Source organism: Amphiura filiformis, chromosome 16 (assembly GCF_039555335.1).
Source record: "Amphiura filiformis chromosome 16, Afil_fr2py, whole genome shotgun sequence".
Lineage (NCBI taxonomy): Eukaryota > Metazoa > Echinodermata > Ophiuroidea > Amphilepidida > Amphiuridae > Amphiura > Amphiura filiformis.
Window position 1 is genome coordinate 16,669,906 of NC_092643.1, and position 25,548 is coordinate 16,695,453.

At 36.0% G+C, this 25,548-nt stretch overlaps 1 protein-coding gene across 1 annotated transcript in view; it reads right to left on the reverse strand.

Annotated features, from left to right (window-relative positions):
* Positions 1-9,439: 9,439 nt before the first annotated feature.
* The window catches only part of LOC140172456 (uncharacterized), a 48,605-nt gene continuing 32,496 nt past the window's right edge, over positions 9,440-25,548 (reverse strand). Inside the window, exons 12-21 of the mRNA XM_072195602.1 lie at positions 20,974-21,087; positions 16,975-17,055; positions 15,538-15,627; positions 14,544-14,633; positions 13,580-13,651; positions 13,359-13,445; positions 12,550-12,636; positions 12,048-12,134; positions 9,788-9,902; positions 9,440-9,629 (exon numbers count right to left, since the gene is read on the reverse strand). Of these exons, the coding sequence (XP_072051703.1) occupies positions 9,811-9,902; positions 12,048-12,134; positions 12,550-12,636; positions 13,359-13,445; positions 13,580-13,651; positions 14,544-14,633; positions 15,538-15,627; positions 16,975-17,055; positions 20,974-21,087 (800 nt within the window). The 3' untranslated portion in view covers positions 9,440-9,629; positions 9,788-9,810. The remainder of the gene's footprint in view (positions 9,630-9,787; positions 9,903-12,047; positions 12,135-12,549; positions 12,637-13,358; positions 13,446-13,579; positions 13,652-14,543; positions 14,634-15,537; positions 15,628-16,974; positions 17,056-20,973; positions 21,088-25,548) is intronic.

A 25,548-nucleotide genomic window follows, 5' to 3' on the forward strand; every position in this document is an offset into this window, starting at 1 on the left:
AGAAAACAGTTAAGAAAGTTTTCATTACATTCAAACTTTCTTCTTTTAAGGGGGAGGGTGTGATGTGCCCTGAGTTATTTAATTTGATGACTTATCTTTGTTTACAAAGTTACATGAGTGATGACATTTTGGGGGAATCCCCCTCTCAAATTGAGCAAAACAAGTTGAATCATATCTAATTTGGAATATTTGGAAACCCCCTTTAGATTGTAAAGAGATGACATCATATATGGGATTCCCCTCAGGAAGTGATGTAATGGGATTTCCCCTCAGGAAGTGATGTCATGTGAAAGGTTTATGTTATAATTAAGACTTTGGAATTTCCCAGATTAAGCATAATGTGAAGGTAGTAAATGGCCCATAATAGAATGGGGTTTTCCTATGCTTGATATATAAGAAATGTAAACACAATTATTGACACAGTTGATAGTGTTGATCTGGGCTATGCTTACAGTCCAATTCCTTGAAAGAAAGGAAATTACAAACCAGAAATATTTTATGTAGTCAAAGTGCTACTATTTACCAGTGTTGTCGGAGAAGATCTAGAATACGTCAAAGAACGTTATTCTTCCAAGAAAGGAAATATATTCTTCTGTCGACTTGCTGAAGTCTGGTATTTTGATTCAACGCAACTGTCAAAATAAGTGGGGACAACTGCATCGCAGTCCTGCTTCCTGAAGATATTGTGTGAAAGGTGGAAATAGCACCAAGTTTGGAGAAAGCAGCGCAAGGAGTTAAATTTGGAGAACTGCGCAAGGAGTTTAGCATAGGAGAACGGCGCAAGGAGTTTAGCATAGGAGGACGGCGCAAGGAGTTTAGTATAGGGGAATTGCGCAAGGAGTTGTAAACGTGTTTGGAGAACACCATTTTCGTGTAAGGATTTTATACGCAAGGAGTTATCAATGCAAGTGTACAAAGGACTTCGCTGATTGTCGCAGGACAAGTGAATAGGGATATATTACATCAGTCGTCCAGAACATTACAAGAACTTTATGATCACCAAGAAGAAGAATGCTGGCTAAGTACAAAATAGATAAAGAGTGATTATATTTGATTAATGTATAATGCATTTGTAGTCATTATATTGTACCAAACGAAACTTGCTTTCAATTAAAGACTTAGATTTTGTTAGCTTAAACGAACAGTGTATTTGTGTTGTGCATTCGTGTGAGTTCGGGTAAAAGGTGATTTTGGCCTTGAGTCAAGTACGACTCGTAACAATATGCATGTTTACTTTATTTTATATTAATTTATTTTATATATTTTTTATTTTCCTGCATTGCAATTTCTGGGTTTAAAACAAAATCTTTTGTCAGTTATCATTTTGTCTAAATTGAGCTGTATAATTTGAGTTTCATGTAGGCCCACTCTAAGGCAATAACTTTGTTCACATGTGTTTTAATCTTGTGCACTGTGGCTACATCCTGTGCGCGTAAGTTATGTCATAGAGTGTTTCACTCATTTTTTTTTCTACAAATGTTTTTGCTTTAATTAATGTGTATATTGTATCTATATTATTATTATTATTATTATTATTATTATTATTATTATTATTATTATTATTATTATATGTACTTTAATATAATCAGGAAAGAAGAACACATTGTGCTTGGACTGTTTAGTCTATTTCTTCTTTCCTGGATTGTCATTTAAATTGCTTTTAATGTTTGTTCATGTTTGTTTATTTATGAAAATTGAAATAAATATTATTATTATTATTATTATTATTATTATAACAGTATGGTATCGAAGATGATTTGGAGAACAAGATCAAGATGTTACATAATCAATTTTGCTACACTCACCGGAGCGCTTTCACCGGCTCAACTCAACCAGCGTCTTCAGCGAATGTTTAATATTGCTCTGAAGATGTGTTGTTGCTAGTGAGGTTGAGACACATCCGAGGTGTAGATGACGTCAGACAGGAAGAAAGAAGTTCCGGCGCCCCTTGATTGTCCCAGACAGTGTCAATATTTCGCGGTTCATATTCAGTCTGGGTCTTTAAGTTCCAAGATAATACGAGGGAAGACTCCCTCTCTAACACCTTTGCGTTTTCCCAGTCAATTTGGTGTCCTTTTGCTCCTGTCAATATGTTCCTAAATTGCTGACTTGATGGGCGCTTTGGGTGTGTGTTCTGATAGCCTCTTAAGGACACAGCGTCATCATCCCTATATCTTCGTGTCAAAAATGGCCGTGATAGTAGGACGAATCCACTAGTTCTTCATCAGCTACGCATGGCGATTTTGTTCGAGATAGGCAGAGGCCGAGCGACTCAGGCTAAGCACATCGCTTGAACGATATGAAATACCACAGCGTTTCCATTCATTAGCTGAACGTTTTTACGGTCTGCGCATGCTCATTACCCTCTTTGACGTTACCAACACAAGAAAATTCGATTTGTTGTCAATTTTTTGTTTTCAGTACACTCACTGGAAGTTCAATCCATTAAGATACGGTTATCATATTCTTTCAACACATATATTTAACTGCAATTCCACCGAAAGGTTTTTAAATTGACCGAAAATACTGTGATGTATTCAACAGTTTGAGAATATAATCATATTAATCCCATACGCTTGTTACATGAAATTTTTCCCGTTTCATGTCACTGAGGACAAGAAATATGTTATTCATCCATATTTGATGTCGTAAAAGATCTCGGTCTTTTCCAATGCTATTTATCGGTTGAGTTTATACTGGTTACCAGCATTATGCTATGGTAGATTATTATTGAAGACTGAGTTCCGCAGACTAATGGCAAACCACTTTAATGGCTTTAATGATGTCATAATTGGACATTGTTACTTTCCCCGATAAGCGAATTGATTTTCACGTGACATAGCGTATTGTTTTGCAAGAAGAATACAGCCTAAAAAAGAAAAACAAAATATCACCTACTTCTGATGGTTACAGATTCAGTAGAAATTGGCCAGATTTGTATTTCCGACGATAAATTATTGGCTGAGGCGAATTTTTATTCTCAGATTATTATTGTGAACCTGGCCGTGCCAAGATGGATTAAAACTTACCATTGATCGCATGCTTGAACCATGGAGGTATATAAATAAATGGAGAATGATCGCCAGAATTCTAATCTCCTAAGTGGAGATTATCCCGTTACCTCTATTCAATGAGTCACCAAACTTGAATGAACCAGCCACTTCAGCCAAGCTATTGATCTCCACGATGGTTATGAGACTCCCAAAATTTCCTCATAGGAATTGACCCTACATTGACCTGTACCGGAAGGCTTGTAAAAGAGACTGTATAATGACGTCAGCTAGTCAATTAGCTGTTCGAAGTTCAAAGTTTTGATAGCTTATAGTTTCAATGTATGATTGTGCGAAAACCCGATGAAATTCGGATGTTCTGTTCTCAAGTTACGAAAGTGTTTTCTACACTAGTTGTGCCGTAACTTGACAAATATACTTAGTTTTCATGTTCATATATTAAGCTTTTAAGGGGGTCTGAGGGAGTTCAAATATAGTGCAAATAAAAGCAAAACGTTTTTACCTTCCGATTGTGAAAAAATTATGTTGGGCCAATTTGGGCCATTTGAGTTACGAGCGAGCAAAATTTACCGGAAGTACTTCGGAATTCAGGTAAAAGTGACAATGATTAGACAATCTTTTCATCATCATTAAACTTCTCATTTTATAATAAATAATTATCAGTATTTAGGCCTAAATGATTATTAATATTATTACGGGCCATCATTTTCTTTGGAGAGGGGGTTCCAAATAGGCCTATACGGGGGGAGGGGGGGAGGGGGTCATCACTTTTTGGAAAGAAAAATAGGGGGTCATAGCCTAATTTAATTTTTCACAAATCATGACCAAAATGTAGGGAGTCACAATATGACCACAGATATAGGCCTACAGATAGGGTGTACTATTTTATTCAAAAAGACTGATTTCAATGCAATTTTTTGACGAAAATGACAATTTGATATCAAATTTTCTGAAACATGAGCACTTTCCAATAAACATTATAAGTAACTGCATTTAGCACCCCATTGAAATAAATGACCAGTGAAACAGACTTAACAATGTAATCAGCTTAGCATATAAATCAATATTCCCTGAAATTGCCTATTCAACAATAATTGGTCATAACCAACGTAGTACAAAAGATGCTTGGCTAGATCATTCTCCATTTATTTATATACCTCCATGCTTGAACGATATGATGTGTCATTACAGTCATGCACTAGGTTGAACAGAAAATAGTTAGATCATCATGATCATGGACCATACGTTTGAAATGGCCGTGGTGGTATGTCATCGTTTTCCGCTCCAACTCTGAGTGACTGCGTTCCTGACACTGGCCCTATGCATTCTTTGCATTGTCACTCTCCAAGTTCGTTGCAATAATATGCACAACTGCGCCAGACATACCGAGTAAATCGACACGGACCGCCGAGTGTCTCTTTTGATGTTCACTGATGTATGCATATACTAGTATATTACATATAATTATGCACATTATATTAATATGTGACGTGTCATGTCATGTCAAAAGGAGACACTTTTGGGCAGGATCGTAAATTGAGAAATAGCCAAAAATCTGCTGGTGGGTGATTTTTTTACAATTTCGGTTTGTTGCGAATTTGTGATGTTATTAATGTTAAAAATATTTTCTGATAGTTTCAGTCTTGTATTTTTGGAGACATTTTTAAAGTTAATTCCTACTTTCAACATTGTTAATAATATTTTATAATACCATAACTTCCGAACTCAATATCTTCGCTTAGGAATGTCCGATTTCATTGGGGAAAACGGCATTGTGGAGTAAAATATCTCTATATTTAAGATATGTAAAAACCTCAAAATTCACAACCTGTCCAGAGGTGTCTCCTTTTGACATGACACGTCACATATATACTGCTCCAAGAAAGTATCCTTACACTTGGAAAAATAATCACAATTTCAAAACTGAACCATATAGGGTAACTTTGTTTTTTCTAATCCGGCACATTTTGACACCCCATTGAATCAATGTGACTTCAAGAAGCAAAGTTACAAGCATTTGATTGGACGAAGGTCCAGTTTTAAAAGTGACACACTGGCCTATTCAAAACTCCACGGACTAGACATCTGGTTTGAGAGTGGTAAATGGCTAATTTGTGTGTGCCTTTAATTTTAAAAAAACAAAAAAGGAACAAAAAGAAAACTGAAACAAAAGAGCTAAAAAGTTGTGAAAAGTACAGAGAAATAAAAACTGAAATAAATACTGCTTTAAATAAGGCTTCATTGAAGAAACTGTGTAGTCTCTTGTTGTGCTTGTTGGGATCTTTTTGCGCTTTGTATTGTCCAATTTGCCACTTTTAAAACTGGACCTTCGTCTATTCAATTGCTTGTAACTTTGCTTCTTGAGGTCATTGTTGGATTCAGTGTGGTGTCATAATGTGCAGGATTAGATAGTGCACCTATTACAAAAATTTTCCCCAATATGGTTCAGTATTGGAATTGTGATTATTTTTCCCAAGTGTAAGGATACTTTCTTGGCGCAGTATATATGTTACCGCTGAAGGAGATGGTGAAGCGCGTAACGGGCAGGTTCTTAGAGGAGCAAATACCGATGAAAGCACACACACAGAATACCTATTGTGAGGTTAATATATATTTATTTGGCTGGTGTTGATTCTCTTTTCTGAAGTTCTTGACGATAAATAAAACAGCAAGTCTAGTCCTGATCACTTTCGACCAATCACGATAGGGTAAAGATCACAGGGCCTAATTGCGGCCACCAACCTTAATTTCATAATCCCAATTAAGATGATTTTGGGATTATACATTTTGATCCCTTCACAATAAGGAGGAGAGAGAAAATCTCAAAATTGGTGATATTATTGGATTACCTTTTATGGTTTGATCAAAATGATACCTGAATAATAATAGAGGAGGGGATGAAGGTGCCGATAAACGGTGGACAAACACTTGAGAAAATGGCTTGATTATGATAATATATTTTTTGGGGTAAACAGAATGATTATCTCCCAGGTCTCTCTTTTCCAGATATTTCTTTATTAATTGTTGGTTAATATTAATTATCCTAAAGACAATGTTTTCTCTACCCGTTCATTCTGATCTCCTACATATATGTGTGTGTGTATGTGTATAAATGATACGGGTGTTTTTTTTGTAAACCTCTAAAAATAATCGGAATACACGAAATGTCTCACTCAATTCTCGTATTGTGGCCATAGATAAAGATATTATAAAATCAAACAATTAGGTATTAAATTATGTAAGACAAAATGAATGTATATGGTGCGCAAAGACAAAATGACAAATGGTCCACATAGTACGGCTGCAAACTATTGTTTTATCAGGTTAGATGGTTTTGACAGTTTATTGTTTTTCTTCGCTGCAGAGTTAGTAATTTAAGCTAGGGCTTATTATATAATATTCATTAGCATATCAATAGTATAGATACCAATACAATAACAGTGTAAAACCTACAGCCTGTCTCAGAAAAATTATGCAAGTGAAAAACGCCCTCTTTGGCAATTAGAAAATACTGTTGTGACATGATGCTTACATCAACGTCAAGGGGCAGTCTTAGCTTTCAAATGCTGTTTGTTATGTTCAATTTGCTTGTTTTAACCTGAAGATATGTTTAATTAACAATGAAAGGATAAAATCACAATAGTGCCACTTTTAATATGGAAGAGGGCTGTACATGTAAATTAAAATCAATGATAGCATCAATCAAGTTTATCAACAGCTCCTTCGTGAAATCAAAAGAATGTATCGATTACACAACAATACAAAATTGTTTTTACTGTTTACTGATACAGGTGTAATGATTCTCTTTTTCCGCTTGAAACAGATTAAAAGATAAATAAATATTTCACATTCTGCTGTAAAATTAAATACATGTCAATGAATTTATAATGGTAAATACTGTTCTCTTTTCCATTATGTTTAAAGTCATAAAATATTGCACACTCTGTTGTAAAATTAAAATCATGTCAACGAAATATTGCATATCGTATACGTTTGAAGTTTAACTGAGCAATTGTTACATAATCATTTCTAATCCTACGAATGAACGTTTTTTTATTAACTGTACTGTACAGGTATTTGGATATAACATTCTATTCAATTAATGTATCTTAAAAAAAGTGGCATAAAAGAGTTTTAATGCATTTCGTGTTTTGTGAAGCAGATCTCTGGATTGCCGAAACCAAAATAAATAAAACAAACGGTATATGAAAGCTAGGACTGTTCTCTTGACGTTGATGTAAGCATCATGTCACAAGGCTGAATAGTGTTCTATAACATGTGTCATTTAATATTAAATTAAACAATTGATTTTCAACAACTCCTCCTATACTTTTGTAAAGGAGCCAACCGTTGTTAATCCGTGATGAATCCACACTTTTACTGTAGCGTATACGCGAACGCGAGCGAGACTACGCGTTACGCGAGAGCGCGTAAAATTCGTCATGTCTGGAACTTTTGTGCGTGTGCAAGCTTGCAAGTTGAATCCCTGGTCATGTGGTTGAACATGTTGAATTCAGTATTTTTCAGGTAGCGGCTAAACATTGCCGTTTTACGGGCCGTTTTATTATGTAGGCCGTAGTTTTATTGCTGATATCAACAGAGAAATCATCGAAGTTTTTGTAAGGCTGAGTGGCAATGATTAACTGACATTCCTCGTGAAATAATCGTGAATTATACGATCTTTAGCTTCTTTTCGTTGTTGAAAGGGATTCAATCATGTTTCAACTCTGAGTGACTGCGTTCCTGACACTGGTCCTATGCATTCTTTGCATTGTCACTCTCCAAGTTCGTTGCAATAATATGCACAACTGCGCCAGACATACCGAGTCAATCGACACGGACCGCCGAGTGTCTCTTTTGATGTTCACTGATGTATGCATATACTAGTATATTACATATAATTATGCACATTATATTAATATGTGACGTGTCATGTCATGTCAAAAGGAGACACTTTTGGGCAGGATCGTAAATTGATAAATAGCCAAAAATCTGCTGGTGGCTGATTTTTTTACAATTTCGGTTTGTTGCGAATTTGTGATGTTATTAATGTTAAAAATATTTTCTGATAGTTTCAGTCCGGAATGTAACTGGCATCTTGTATTTTTGGAGACATTTTTTAAGTTAATTCCTACTTTCAACATTGTCAATAATATTTTATAATACCATAACTTCCGAACTCAATATCTTCGCTTAGGAATGTCCGATTTCATTGGGGAAAACGGCATTGTGGAGTAAAATATCTCTATATTTAAGATATGTAAAAACCTCAAAATTCACAACCTGTCCAGAGGTGTCTCCTTTTGACATGACAGTCACATATATACTGCTCCAAGAAAGTATCCTAACACTTGGAAAAATAATCACAATTTCAAAACTGAACCATATATAGGGGTAACTTTGTTTTTCTAATCCGGCACATTTTGACACCCCATTGAATCCAATGTGACTTCAAGAAGCAAAGTTACAAGCATTTGATTGGACGAAGGTCCAGTTTTAAAAGTGACACACTGGCCTATTCAAAACTCCACGGACTAGACATCTGGTTTGAGAGTGGTAAATGGCTAATTTGTGTGTGCCTTTAATTTAAAACAAACAAAAAAGGAACAAAAAGAAAACTGAAACAAAAGAGCTAAAAAGTTGTGAAAAGTACAGAGAAGTAAAAACTGAAATAAATACTGCTTTAAATAAGGCTTCATTGAAGAAACTGTGTAGTCTCTTTGTTGTGCTTGTTGGGATCTTTTCCTTCGTCTATTCAATTGCTTGTAACTTTGCTTCTTGAGGTCATTGTTGGATTCAGTGTGGTGTCATAATGTGCAGGATTAGATAGTGCACCTATTACAAAAATTTTCCCCAATATGGTTCAGTATTGGAATTGTGATTATTTTTCCCAAGTGTAAGGATACTTTCTTGGCGCAGTATATATGTTACCGCTGAAGGAGATGGTGAAGCGCGTAACGGGCAGGTTCTTAGAGGAGCAAATACCAATGAAAGCACACACACAGAATACCAATTGTGAGGTTAATATATATTTATTTGGCTGGTGTTGATTCTCTTTTCTGAAGTTCTTGACGATAAATAAAACAGCAAGTCTAGTCCTGATCACTTTCGACCAATCACGATAGGGTAAAGATCACAGGGCCTAATTGCGGCCACCAACCTTAATTTCATAATCCCAATTAAGATGATTTTGGGATTATACATTTTGATCCTTCACAATAAGGAGGAGAGAAAAATCTCTAAATTGGTGATATTATTGGATTACCTTTTATGGTAGTTACTTATGGTTTGATCAAAATGATACCTGAATAATAATAGAGGAGGGGATGAAGGTGCCGATAAACGGTGGACAAACACTTGAGAAAATGGCTTGATTATGATAATATATTTTTTTGGGGTAAACAGAATATATCACTAAAGCTGCCCTCGCGAAGTAAACCACTCAGACGACGCGGACGCATCGTTGTTAAACGGTGATGAACAACGGTGAAACATGATTGAATCCCTAAATCATTCGAGTGTCAACCAAGTTTTTTCTTGTCATGTTTGTAACATGTACCCAATCTTCATTCTGCATGTACGCTTCATCAAGAATCAAGATGTCTCTCGTCTTCATTACTGTTAAATAAGCAAAAAACTATGACAAGGAGAGGTTTATTGTAAATATGGTAAATGGCAATCAACCAATGAAACAATGAATTTATGTATGAGTGATATAATGTATACTATTCAAAGGCTGCAATCAATGCCATCGTAATATAATTGACAATAATTACCTCAATTCTCCATCAGATATAGCCTATTTCACAACGAGGATGGCTATGATTAAGCAGAAGGTGACAATACCAGCCGCTCCCATACGCTTTAGTCCCGAAGATTTATCTTGCCAATCTAGAAGAAGAAGAAAAGGAAAGTAGAGATAATGACCCTGTTCAATAGAAAATTGTGGTTATAAAAACCTGCAGAAATTTCTGGTGAAAAAAGCTTTGCATTCTTCCATTGTTTTCGTAATCGGCACTCTGCCAATGATCATAACATCTATGTACATTGTACATTTGGCGCTACTAGACCGTTGCAAACCCTAATAAAAAACCCTTTTAAAGGGTTAAGCAGCGCCAAGGATTTATCATTTAAATATTGGTCCAATGCACTTAAAACCCACCCATAATCATATACCAACATCGCTGAAAAGGTACGGTACCCTAAAACCGTGGCACATTCCCGTATACCTCTAACCAGGGAGACCCCCCACACACACACATGTATATTTTGTATCGTGTATGATCATGAGAATAATTGAATATTTCCGATAACCTTGCTTTTCCTTGTGTTTATAACACTTTTTAATCAAAGTTTTTACTCCCGTCCTCTATCAAAGTATAATCATGACATGACATGAACTGGCGGCACGATAAAATAACATTTTCATCCTAGTTTTAGCACTTGTTCAGTGCCTAGTATATCAGTATATGGGACCATGACAACCCCTCTCTGACATTACAAAATCCACCAGTCCTAATACTCACACGCAAAATACGGGAGTTGTGAGAGATAAGACTGTTTATATCAACTAACCATGCTGACGACCCAGATGAAAATGATGACGTAACAGCTGTTATCAGTCGCTAGTATGCTTGACTCGCAATGCATTATGTTTTTACTCTCATCAGTCAGTTACTGACATATGTAAAACAAACCCATGACAAATGACTGTTAAAAAGACCAAACTATGTTTAATCTCTTTCTCAGTCATGTACTGCCATACAAAACAAACTCATAAGAAATACAGAATGTGCATGCGCTTAACCTACAATTTTCGATCTCATTTGAGCTCGATTATCGTATGTATTTTGAATGGTGTATCAACAAAAGTTGAGGCATATCACCTATCGTATGCAAGTCATTTCGGTGAAATTAAATAGGGAAGCATCGCCTGCGGGCGCTGCTTCAAAAAACGCTTTATACCCGATAACTGCTAAAACCAAATAACCGCCCTCCAAGTAGAATTAATGTAGCCAAAAGGTTTATTGATGTTGCGTGAGTAAATGTAACCTGCAATGGAAATGATAATCGACTTCTGATAAACTGATAATCGACACCCCCAAATCACAATAAACTACCTTAAGGAGGTACTACACCCCTGGCCAATTTTGTGCCTATTTTTGCTTTTTTTTCTCAAAAATTATAGCGCATTGGTTACAAGTAAGAAATGTATATTATAGGGGCAAGGACTGCAACTACTGCACTGAAAATTCAGCAATTCACGGCACGTAGTTATTGATTTATTGATCAGATATTGGTTTTCCCTCATTTTTTTTTGTAACTCCACAACTGTTGTCTGTGTTGAAATAAAATTTCCAGTGCAGTAGTTGTAGTCCTTGCCCCAATAATATACATATCTTACTTGTCACCAACGCGCTATAATTTTTGAGAAAAATGCAAAAATACGAGGGGTATCCAAAAGTTTTGACATCACCCAGAAGTGAAAGAGCTATAACGATGAAATTGTGTCAGTGTAATCACTGGTCTTTATGTACATTATGGTCCAAAATTGGGCAGGGGTGTAGTACCCCCTTAATGCGTAATGGTTTGGTTGTGGGAAACCACGTAAACTTTATAGGTAATATTCGTTGATTTATAAATTTTGATGTATTTTATACGACGAAGACACTTTATCGACTTTTGGTGGAAAATGTTGAGGTAGATACCAATTTTCTATATGCGAAATTTATGGTAACAGAGGTCCTACACTGCAAAAAAAAGTTGTTTAAAAATCGAGTTGTTTACGTGCCGGGCTCAAACAAGTATAAAATCATACTTGCACAACGTATGGTGTTTAAGCAAGACAACGCTTGTTGTTTAAAACTTTTAAACAGCGTTTTTGGAGTGTATGATGGTGAAATTAAATGATTAATATAAATAAAGAAAATATAAAATACACTTCAAAACTTTTGTCCATTACTATATTTTGCCCTTTGAATTTAGGTGTAATTTTTTGCCAGCTGCGGGTACCAGGACGTTTAACAAATAATATACCTGCAGTAGTAGTAGTATTAGACATGGTGGATGTACTCTCTGGAAAAGATGTGCCAGTAGATTCTGAAGCGTCCGTAGTATTCTCAGCTGTTATGAAAACAAAATGGGGAAAATGTAAGAGTGGGTAAAACACTGGGAGATTGCACACCTATATGGAAATGCAACTGCATCCTGTCTAATGTTAGTTTCCAAAAGTCTATTGTAAGACAGATGTTAAAATAAAAAATCAAGGTAGGTCTTCAGTTGGTGTTTTAGCAAGGACAGGAGTGAAAGAGACAGTTTCACTTGAACTGTTAAATTGAAAAGATGTAAAATTGTGCATTATCATTACATAACAGGAACACATATTTAATTTGTTTTTAGGACTTGGCAAAAGGGTGAAAAAATAAACATTCCAAACTTGTTCCTCTGTTTAACAAAATGCCCTTTGAGTAAGGTGGCTTTTTATGTCAGCTGCGGGCACCAGAGCGTTTGGAAGTTAAGTTGCAGTCAAATAACATACCTGTAGTAGTAATAGTATTGGACATGGTGGATGTACTCTCAGGAAAAGATGTGCGAGTAGACTCTGAACCATCCGTAGGATTCTCAGCTGTTATGAAAACAAAACGGGGAAAATGTAAGAATGGGTTAAACACTGGGAGATTGCACGCCTGTATGGAAATGCAACCGTATACTGTCTAATAAGTTCCAAAAGTATATTGTAAGGCAGATCTGAAGGTCAAAAGGCCGTTTGGTGACATGTTGTGATAAAAAAGACGTCACGGTCAAACAGAAAAGTGCTATAATGACAGAATTTAACGAAAATGAATTATAAAAATTAAACATTTTTTATTAAAAAATACAAAAACAAGATGATTTGTATTAGCAGTTTGTTTTAAAATATCTGAAGTTCTTTCTTGTAGAAGTCATCATTACAAATCATATCACAACAGGCGAACACCCCTTCCTTCCCAGATTAATTTTTTCTCATATTTGGGGATTACTGTATAGAGGCCTTGCATGTGACGTATCATCCCGTAAATATGGCGGACTACTCAAATGCATTCAACAAAAGCATGATTGTAATCTACCGTGACAGTTCGTCCCACACACATAACCCTGCACTACAATCAAATAGGTTGATGCCAACATTTGATTGAATGGACTGCACTCCGCCATAACTACGGTGCAGGATACCGGTACAAATCCTTTGTTTGGAGCCAATCGATAATTTCATGCAATAACAAAATGCCCTTTCAATTAGATGGCGTTTTTGTCAGCTGCGGGCACCTGAGCGTTTGAGGGGGGGGGGGGGGGAGCCAAATAACTTACCTGTAGTAGTAGTAGTTTTGGACATGGTGGATGTACGCTCTGGAAAAGATGTGCTAGTCGATTCTGAACCGTCAGTAGGATTCTCAGCTATTATGGCAAAAAAATATAAAGTTCCAAAAGTCTATTGTAAAGCAGATGTGAAGATCAAAAATCAAGGATGGTCTTCAGTTGGTGATTTATAGCAGGGACAGCGGTGAAAGTGATGGTTTCATTTGAAGTACCTGTAGTAGTTTTGGACATGGTGGGTGTACTCTGTGGAAAAGTAGACTCTGAAACATCCGTTCGATTCTCAGCTGTTATGGAAAAATAAAAATATAAGAGTGGGTAAAACACTGGAAGATTACACGCCTATGGAAATGCAACCGTATCCTGTCTAATAAAGCTTAATAAGTTCCAAATGTCTATTGTAAGGCAGATGTGAAGATCAAAAATCAAGGTGGGTCTTCAGTTGGTGATTTATATAGCAAGGACAGCGGTGAAAGTGATGGTTTCATTTGAAGTGTTAAATTGAAAAGATATGATTAAAAGTTTGCATTATCATTACATAACAGGAACACGTTCTTCAGACTTGTGGGAACATACAAAGTTGCTGACTCAGCTGAGTGAAGTTGCAGAATTAATTTTACAGTTCTCAGTACGAAACACATGTTTTATTATGGAGGAGCATTGACTGTCTTATATCTCGTAATAAAGATAGAGTTGAAATATAACCTAGGATTATGGGAAAGCACGTAAACTGTATTGTTAATTTCCTTTGATTTGTAAGCTTAGATGTGTTTTACATGACGAAGACACGAAAATGTTGAAGTAGTTGCCAATTGTATCGTAAATTCTAAATGTGAAATTTACAGAGGTCCTACACAAAAAGTTGTTTTGTAATCGGGTTGTTTAAGTACCAGACTAAAACAACATAAACAGACTTAAAAATTTGTTGTGTTGTTTAAGCAGGGCACCTCAACAACCCTGGTTGTTTAAAAGTTTAGTTTTAAACAGCGTGTTTGCATTGTATGATGGTAAAAGTAAATGACTAATTTAAATTTAAAAAAATATAAAACGCTCGTATATTCCAAACTTTTCCCTTTACTGTATTGTTGTCTCTGCTTAACAAAATGCCCTTTGAATTAGGTGGCGTTTTTGCCGGTTACGGGCACCAGAACGTTTGGAAGTTGAAGCCAGATAACATACCTGTGGTAGTAGTAGTAGTTTTGGACATGGTGGATGTACTCTGTGGAAAAGATGTGCTAGTAGACTCTGAACCATCCGTAGGATTTTCAGCTGTTATGGAAAAATATAAGAGTGGGTAAAACACTGGGAGATTACACGACTTTGGAAATGCAACCGTATCCTGTCTAATAAAGCTTAATAAGTTCCAAAAGTCTATTGTAAGGCAGATGTGAAGATCAAAAATTAAGGTGGGTCTTCAGTTGGTGATTTATATAGAAGGGACAGCGGTGAAAGTGATGGTTTCATTTGAAGTGTTAAATTGAAAAGATATGATTAAAAGTTTGCATTATCATTACCATAACAGGAACACATGCTAAATTTGTTCTTCGGACTTGCGGGAACATACGAAGTTGCTGACTCAGCTGAGTGAAGTTGCAGATTTAATTTTACAGTTCTCTGTACGAAACACATGTTTTATTATGGAGGAGCATTGACTGTCTTATATCTCGTAATAAAGATAGAGTTGAAATATAACCTATGATTATGGGAAACCACGTAAACTGTATTGTTAATTTCCTTTGATTTGTAAGCGTAGATGTGTTTTACATGACGAAGACACGAAAATGTTGAAGTAGTTGCCAATTGTATCGTAAATTCTAAATGTGAAATTTATAGTTACAGAGGTCCTACACAAAAAGTTGTTTTATAATCGGGTTGTTTAAGTACCAGACTAAAACAACATAAACAGACTTAAACATTTGTTGTGTTGTTTAAGCAGGGCACCTCAACAACCCTGGTTGTTTAAAAGTTTAGTTTTAAACAGCATGTTTGCATTGTATGATGGTAAAAGTAAATGACTAATTTAAATTTAAAAAAATATAAAACACTCGTATATTCCAAACTTTTCCCTTTACTGTATTGTTGTCTCTGCTTAACAAAATGCCCTTTGAATTAGGTGACGTTTTTGCCGGTTACGGGCACCAGAACGTTTGGAAGTTGAAGCCAGATAACATACCTGTGGTAGTAGTAGTAGTTTTGGACATGGTGAATGTACTCTGTGGAAAAGATGTGCTAGTAGACTCTGAACCATCCGTAGGATTTTCAGCTGTTATGGAAAAATATAAGAGTGGGTAAAACACTGGGAGATTACACGCCTATGGAAATGCAACCGTATCCTGTCTAATAAAGCTTAATAAGTTCCAAATGTCTATTGTAAGGCAGATGTGAAGATCAAAAATCAAGGTGGGTCTTCAGTTGGTGATTTATATAGCAAGGACAGCGGTGAAAGTGATGGTTTCATTTGAAGTGTTAAATTGAAAAGATATGATTAAAATTTTGCATTATCATTACATAACAGGAACACATGCTAAATTTGTTCTTCGGACTTGCGGGAACATCCGAAGTTGCTGACTCAGCTGAGTGAAATTGTAGATATAATTTTATAGTTCTCTGTACGAAACACATGTTTTATTATGGAGGAGTACTGACTTTCTTATATCTCGTAGTAAAGAAGGAGTTTAAATATAACCTAGGATTATGGGAAACCAAGTAAACCGTATTGTTAATTTCCTTTGATTTGTAAGCTTAGATGTGTTTTATATGACGAAGACACCTTAATCGACTTTTGAGCGAAAATGTTGAAGTAGTTGCCAAATTTATCGTAAATTCTAAATGTGAAATTTATAGTAACAGTGGTCCAGACTAGTGCCAGACTAAAACAACATAAACAGACTTAAAAATGTGTTGTGTTGTTTAAGCAGGGCACCTCAACAACCCTGGTTATTTAAAAGTTTAGTTTTAAACAGCGTTTTTAAATTTTAAAAAATATATAAAACATTAATATATTCCAAACTTTTGTCCATTACTGTATTTTTGCTTCTGTTTAACAAAATGCCCTGTTTTAGGTGGCGTTTTTGCCGGTTGTGGGCACCAGAACGTTTGGAAGTTGTAGTCAGATAATATACCTGTAGTAGTAGTAGTTTTGAACATGTGGATGTACTCTGTGGAAAAGTATGGATGGCGGATACCTTCAAAATACGCCTAAGATAATACGCCTAACCTTAGACGTCTTAGACGTCTAAGATTGCATCTTAGACGTCTAAGGTTAGGCGTATTATCTTAGGCGTATTAAGAAGGTATCCGCCATCCATAGAAAAGATGTAGACTCTGTACCGTCCATAGGATTCTCAGCTGGTATGGCACAAAAAAAGTAAAGTTCCAAAAGTCTATTGTAAAGCAGATGTGAAGATCAAAAATCAAGATGGGTCTTCATATGAAACGGCCATTATTTGCAGAAGCTGAGATATGAGGGTGGAGGTAGAACCTCGTATATTCCAAACTTTTATCCATTACTGTATTTTTGCCTCTGTTTAACAAAATGCCCTTTGAATTAGGTGGCGTTTTTGTCAGCTGCGGGCACCAGAACGTTTGGAGGGGCGGCCAAATAACATACCTGTAGTAGTTTTGGACATGGTGGATGTACTCTCGGGTAAAGATGTGCTAGTAGACTCTGAACCATCCGTAAGATTCTCAGCTGTTATGACAAAAAAATGTAAAGGTCCAAAAGTCTATTGTAAAGCAGATGTGAAGATCAACAATCAAGGAGGGTCTTCAGTAGGTGATTTAGCAGGGACAGCCAGGGCCGTCGCCATGGGGGGTGTAGGGCGACACCCCCCTGGCGATCCCAAAAAAAGGCGAAAAGAAGAAAGAAAGGGAGAGAGAATGGGAAGAAAGAGGGAGAGATGGAGAGAGAAACTACATTCAGTTCGTATAATACCGTAGAATTCCGTCTAGAAGCATATATGCCTCTAAACGAGGGTTTTTTTAACGAAAGATATGAAAGGCCAATACCCTTCTCAAAAACATTGCAATAGATTGGTCTTACAAATATACATGTTTGTACATCCGCCTTTATCAGTAATATAGTTGTTCAAACTCCAAATAACGTTTTTGTTGAGAGTGTCTGCCTCTTGTCTCTTGTGTCAAAAAAACCTCGTTTAGAGGCATATATATGCTTGTAGACGGAATTTTACGGTATGTGACCATCCATCTCAAACCGCTCGTAAAGTCGGCAAATTGTATTTCGAGTTACAGTGCAAAATATGCATAGAGGTTGTATTCATATGTCCCTAATATTTGTCCGACATGTTTCTCATTTTAGTCCAGTCAAACACCAATCTTTAATCCTATTGTTGAAGAGGATAATAATCTTATACTTATGTATAGCATTAGTAAAAAGCTTAAGTCTTTGTTTGCTTTGGCTAAATCCTGTTCAAGTGGTGGGTTAACCGACAATTAACAATGAGAGGACATTCCTGAATCTCGTTCAGTTGGGGATGATTTGAAGTGACCGCCAATTATGACCATTTGATATTTAATACCAGCAATGTGGAAAAAAGAAATAATGTAGTGCCAAAATAATGTACCCTTTTACTGAAGGAGCAACGTTTAACAAGTTTCTGGATATCGTTTGAAGTCAAATGATATTTCATTGTAAAGCTTATGATATATTTTCTAAACACGGAAGAAAACAAATTTGACCAGGGGCCGACTTTACGAGCGTTTCGACCTGGACGGTCACATATAGGCCCTATATCACTAGTGGAAGTTTTGGATGAGAAAACGGACATTTTGATGAGAAACGGCCAAAATGGTGAGAATTTAAATTTTCTCATTCTTTTGGATGAGAAACTTCCTGGTGTGTGTGTGTCAATCATTATTGTCTTATTAAAACTGGTGAGAATTGCTAATCCCCGCTGAGCTCAAAATAAACATTATTATTTTCTCATCCAAAAGAATGAGAAAATTTAATTCTCATCATTTTGGCCGTTTCTCATCATAATGTCCGTTTTCTCATCCAAAACTTCCACTAGTGTAGGCATCGTGATACTCTATGTACTGCTGGCTATCTTTTTTCTCGTGTTTTGTCTTAATTTTGTTTGTCTGATGACCATGGTCACAAATCCCCAACAATGAGGCTATCATACTAGCACGTGTTACTTTCCGATATTCTAATTATATATATTTTTTTTTAGTTATTAAGTATGTATAAAGAATTAAAAAAACGATTTTTAAGAAAATTTATTTTCGGGTGCTAAATTTTTCTTGAGAAAAAGGCATTTTTGTGATTTTTCTTGTATTGACAACAATGTTAAAGTTATTTTTGTTTTGATTCGTTTGTCAAAATGGAAATTCGGGTGGCTTTCAAAATAGAGTATCATGTGTCCACGGCCATGATGATTAAGATAACAAAGTTTGAAATTGACGATAAAAATCCCTCTTATTGCTATTATATACCAAGAGAGATCTTCCAATTCAGAACAAAATATTTGAACCGTATTACGAAAAATTTGAATTTTAAGCTGTTGAAATCCCGAGTGGAAACAAATTTGGTTCATTCAGGTTGCATGAGATATGATGTGCATAGAAATTGTCAAAAATGTTGGTTTTCTAGCACTTTAGAGAAATGATATTTTCAAATTACTGCAGATATCTAGTTTTGTCGATTGCGTAGGCCTATACATTGTAAACATTGAATATTGATAAATGATTGATTGATATCGTTAATCGATAATCAATTATCGACTTTCCTCCATCACCCTCAACTACACACATATTACCCCACCTAATCATCCTTAGCGACTGCGATTGAACATGAGAGTCTGTGATCATCATTTGCTTGTTAGGTTTTAGAATCTAATTGAATATTGACAACTAATTGATCATTGATTGTCGGTGATCGACTGTCTATTACCCCCCTGCCACCACCACCAACAACTCAAACTCTGCTTAACAACGACATCTACCGGCGTGGCGTGTTATAAAGACTGTGATCACGAACTCCTATTGGACAAGCACATTTTTCAACATTTCAATATTGTGGTTTCGCAATATCATAATCATTTACGTCGTATACAGCCTGTCTCAAAAAAAATTGTGCAAGTGAACAGCGCCCTCTCTGGCAATTAGAAAATACCGTTGTGACATAATGCTTACATCAACGTCAAGGGCGTAGTCTTAGCTCTCAAATGCCGTTTCTTCTGTTCAATTTGCTTGTTTTAATCTCGAGATATGTTTAGTTAAAGAAGAAAGGGTAAAATCACAATTGTGCCACTTTTACTAGGGAAGAGGGCTTTACATGTAACAGTGATAGCATCAAGTTTATTAAGAGTTCCTTCGTGAAATCAAAAGAATGCATCTATTACACAATACCAAATTTTGTTGACTGTTTTTACTGTTTTATCATGATGCAGGAATGATGATTCTCTTTTTCTACTTAAAAGAGATTAAAATATAAATAAATAGTTCACATTCTGCTGTAAAAATTAAATACATGTGCATGTCAATGATTTTATCATGGTAAATACTGTTCTCTTTAATTCGCTACTTGCACGGTTCCGCCATTATGCACTATGTGCGGGAGAGCCTCGAACTGGCAGCATACATGAATGGGAATTGAACTAGTCATAACGTTCTGTGTAAGGTTACATAATTCTTCCTTTCATGTATGCTGCCAGTTCGAGGCTCTCCCCGCACATAGTGCATAATGGCGGAACCGTGCAAGTAGCGAATAGTCACTTAAGACATGTTAAAAGACAAACAAATATTGCGCACTTATACATGTTATAGGTTAATGAACGCGTATTACTTTTTGGGAGAGATATAAGACAAACTAATGCACGCGTGCTGATGTTGATGCGTCTAATGCATGCGGCCCGAAAGGGGGAGTGCATTAGACGCATCAACATCAGCTATCATTGATTTACATGTACAGCTCTATTCCCTAGTAAAAGTGGCACAATTGTGAATTTACCCTGTCGTTGTTAAATAAACATATCTCGAAATTGGAACAAGCAAATTGAACAGAACAAACGGCATTTGAGAGCTAAGACTGCGCCCGTGACGTTGATATAAGCATTATGTCACAACGGTATTGTCTAATTGCCACAGAGGGCGCTTATCACTTGCACAATTTTTTTTGAGACAGGCTGTATATCAAAACTAATGGTTTTACAAATATTCATTCTACCATTTCAGGTAGTGCGAACCCACAACAAATACGTAACTATTTTCTTACAAATCACAATAAGAACTGCCGCATTTTAAGTACTTTTAAGTCTTGTCTGTTAAAAGCGATTAATTATGTTTCTATTTATTTATATCTTATTGAATTATAAATATTTTTGTCTTGTTCTTTGTGGTAATTCATCCGTCTGCAAAGCAGTGAATTCTCTTTGACGGATGCTTGTGCTCAATAAGTTAATACTTATTACTTGCCTCAAAGGTGCATTAGGGTATCCACGAGTATATGTAAAAGTGAACAAATCAGTTCCAGTTTGACAAAGATTAAGATCACAATTATTTATATTCAAAACCAATGGCGTTACAAATATTCATCCTACCATTTCAAGTAGTGCCACCGCCTCAACAAATACGTTACATTTTTACTTACTTGTATTGCACGTGGTTCCAGTGTATCCATCAGTACACGAACAGGTATAAGAATCTACTCCATCTGAACAACTACCTCCATTTTGACATGGGTTAGGGTTGCAATCATCGATGTCTAAAAAAAATTATTATTGTTGGACATTTATTGAACAAACAAACATTTTAACATAACACTGAATTGGCAAGGTTTTTACATTCACGTGTGTCTACATGTAGCCAGCAGTATATGTGTCTATTACTTCCATGGTGCATGTAAAACATCTATTCGATCTGACCATGGAATTACTTCCATGATCTGACCTTACATATTGACATGTAAAAGGATCGTAATATATATCAAATCCAAACGGTTTTACGAGTATTCAATTGACTGTTTCAGATAATGCATATCTGAAGGAAATAAGATATCCAATGTATCCTTTAGCACATGTACAAGTATAGGAATCTACTCGATCTGTACAACTACCTCCATTTTGACATGGGTTAGGGTTGCAATCATCGATGTCTGAAAAAAATTATTATTATTGGACATTTATTGAACAAACAAACGTTTTAACATTTCAATATTGTGGCTTAAAGCGTCTAATAATAATACTGAATTGGCAAGGTTTTTACGTTCACATGTGTCTACATGTAGCCAGCAGTATAATCATGTAAAACATCTATTCGATCTGCCCTTACATATTGACATGTAAAAAGATCCAAACGGTTTTACGAGTATTCAGCTGACTGTTTCAGATAATGCATATCTGAAGGAAATAAGATATCCAATATATCCAGTAGCACATGTACAAGTATAGGAATCTACTCGATCTGTACAACTACCTCCATTTTGACATAGCTTAGGGTTGCAATCATAGATATCTGAAAACCAATTAAAACATCATTTTAAGAGCAATTTACTTTCTCAACTGGTTTACCAGTAATTCTCCTTGACTTTTGTTCACATCTTATTTTATTCTAATGTCTTGTCTTTTTCTGTTTGTCTGTTCAACCGCAGACCCTTGAATGTTTTCATTTCTTTTTTTGTTTTGTACTGTTTGCCGGCAACCCGCACCCCACGAGCTTGCTCCGCGCGTGTTGCCCCACAACTCCTTTTCAGGTTTTTCATTGATGCCACCGTTATATCTTATCTCAGGCTCACTTTTGTCCTGTCTCTTGCCCACACCACTCCACGCCATACATAAATTCTGCCAGTCACATTTCCCCAATATGAAAATTTTTAAAAGTAAAATTTTTAATTTTATTTTACTTCATTAAAGTTTGGTGGAGGCGGGGTTCGAACTCACGGCGGCGGACTGCTTTGGATACACTATGAACCCAGCGCCTTAGACCACTCGGCCACTTGTCTTCTTGTTATTCATTTGAAACTTATTTGAACATATAATCGCAACTTCAACATAGGCCTACCACGTGACAAGCAAAGGCAGAAAACGTACCATATTTTGGAATTTTATTTGCCTAAAAACATTTATGTGTATTATTAGCGCTCAATTATTGTTAACTGTGTGTTTTATACAAAAACAAAAAAAAATCCAATAATAAACATAACTGGGCGTCTGTATGGACAATACATTATATCGATTTTGACACGTGCTTGTGTCTCAGTACATTTCCATGGTCAGTAAAATACTATAGAGGAAAACCTACCATTTTCTTGTATACACGTTCGATGTTTTTATCAATTACATAAAAAGTCCATTTTAGACCCCAAATGTTTTTTCAGGAAATAAAAGATTAGATTACCATAAACACGAAACAGTAATCTTTTGCCGGGTCTAATGTAATATTCACATAGGATTTTCAACGTTTTTCTATCCTTATTCTTGCTCAATTAAAAAATATTTTGGCGTATATAAAATTGAAATAAAATTCTCTGCTTCTTAAACGACATCAAATGTGCCACAATTGGGTATCACGAATCGTTATATATGATGTGCAGTTAATATTCATATTTTCTTTTATACAGAGGATGCTTCAGTTTTGACAGGAAAAATATTTTCTTGAAAACCCTCTCACTCGGTTATTTTAAAAAGGTAACCACGCTTCCCTAGAATGTGCAATAAATTAGCATTAAAATTTTTCTTATTCTAACAGCAAGCGTTTCTAGAATGTTTTATGGCGAAATGTGGTGTATCTCTTGCCCAATCACATGGTTGTTTGTTCTACCGTGATCGCATTTGACTGTCAGCAGTGGGCTTGTGATCGGATAGACTACTTGCTTAAATAATTTGGTATGATATTGTTTCGCTAATTCTGGCATTTGTCATTATATCATGTAGTATTGAAGTTGTGAAATAAAGGTTTCTTGAATTGACTTGAATTTAATTTAATTTAATTATTATTGGACAAGCACATTTTCAACATTTCAATATTGTGGTTTTGCAATATCATAATCATTTATATATCAAAACTAATGGTTTTACAACTATTCATTCTACCATTTCAGGTAGTGCGAACCCGCAACAAATACGTAACTATATTATTAACAGAGAAGATTTTCATTTTGGACTTTACTAAGTCCAGATTTATTTTAAACTTGAAATTAAATTCACTTTGTGTATCAAGTATGATTTTGAATGTCCAATTTATTATCCATTCCAAAAGGAGCACCCCCTTCCAAGGCTATATGATTAGGATTTGGACTAAGGTTAGGAATTGATATAGGATTAGGGTTTGCCTGTTAAGGGTATGTTAGGGTTGGGATTAGGGTTGGGATTAGGGTTAGGATTAGGGTTAGGATTAGAATTACGGTTAGTGTTATTGCCCATGTTTAGGGTTTAGGGTTATAGGGTACCGTATGTAGGAGGGGTCTGCAATTACCTTGGATAAAATACAGTTGTTTGTGTGGGTGTGTGTAGGGGTGTACAGGTACATGTATGGCTATGTGAATATAAACCTGTGATTCATATGAAGAATGTGCATGGTCTTTTTATAGTACAAGGACAAATTGGCCAATGCCAGAGGCTATATGCATACCAATGTGTGTACATCTACAAATGAGAAATTTTTGGTGGTTTGCTTTTCATTGCAAATTGCAGTCATTTTAAATTATCGCAGTTTTTTTTATTGTTACGTCCTACGCACAAAATGGCGTTTAATTTACTCGCAACATTACGCGTCTGGTAAAGCCGTGAAATTGTGCCTATTTAGAGGATATCTCATCATTTGTATAATGTACATCATCACTATACTTGTCCATGTTATCAAAGATATGGCTATATGCAGCTGTGAATTTCCAGCCCCCCCTTATGGCCAGGGTACCAGGGGGAGGGGTGGCTGGGACTTATACCAGGGCTAAATTTCAAAAATGTTAAAACTCCCGGCCAAGTCCCGGACCGACGGGAAACAACACATGGCCGGTCCTACAGGGACAAATTTTGTGTCAATGCCAGTCTGTTATAAACTGCCCGGCTATTTTTTCCGGGTACTCTGCACCAGAGATGTATCGTTCGAGTCCGGACTCGGACTCGAGTCCGACTTGAGTCCACTTTTGTTGGACTCGGACTTGGCTCGGACTCGACACGAAAAGACCCGGATCGGCTCGGACTCGGACACAAAAGGACTCGGACTCGAAGCCGAGTCCGGTCCGAGTCCAGTCCAATTAAATCCATGTAAAATGTGAAATGATAAATCTACAAATGTCAAAATAGATCTCAAATTTGTTGACTTTACTTATTTGAACATTTTCCAAATCAATTGGGGGCTGTCAAATCTGTGATCTGTCATATATCCTACATATCCAGCAAATTATTTAGATTTATCTGTCACTTAGCAGAATCATAATTATTATTGTTATCATTAATTTAGTAATGAAATAATTGATAATTAATTAAATGCATAATTTGAATATTTAGACTATAAAAAATATCTAAGAGTTTTTTCATGGAACTTTCCAATCCATTAAAATTTAAGAGAGAAACATGCACATGCACTGGACCCTACATCTCAGCTCCCAGTCTCCCACCATGGAAGATTACTTCCATGCTCCCACTCAGTAAATTGGTAGGTCCATGACAGGGCTACGGTGTCTGTAGTTTGTGTGTGCTCACTACCATGACTACTCACAGCACATTTGTGTGGGACAATTTTGAAAAGATGTTTAGAATTAAAGGTGAATTTCTGTTAGTATGATTATTATTATGATGGTGATGATGATAAAGATGATGACGATGATGATGCAGAGATGCCAACATTAACATCCAGAAAATAGAGAGGAATCAGAGGATTCAAACAAAAAATAGGGAGACTTTCAAAATTACATGCAACTTCAAGGGCACAAAATTTGTTAGAAATAGGGAGGTTGCCAAATTTGGGTGGCAAAATGGATACAAATGTTTACAATAATAGGGAGCCTCCCTCTAAAATGTATTTGAATACATTGCAATTCATTAATTTTACACATCTTTATATGCTTCACACAGCCTAGTGACACTTCTCTAGTGCTGAGTTTACATGTAGTGTGCCACACACACACACACACAAATACCCCCACATGACTGCTGTCTGATACAGGTGGTCTGATACATGTAGTTTTTACCTTCAGGAGTTACATGTAGCTGCTCATGGATATGGG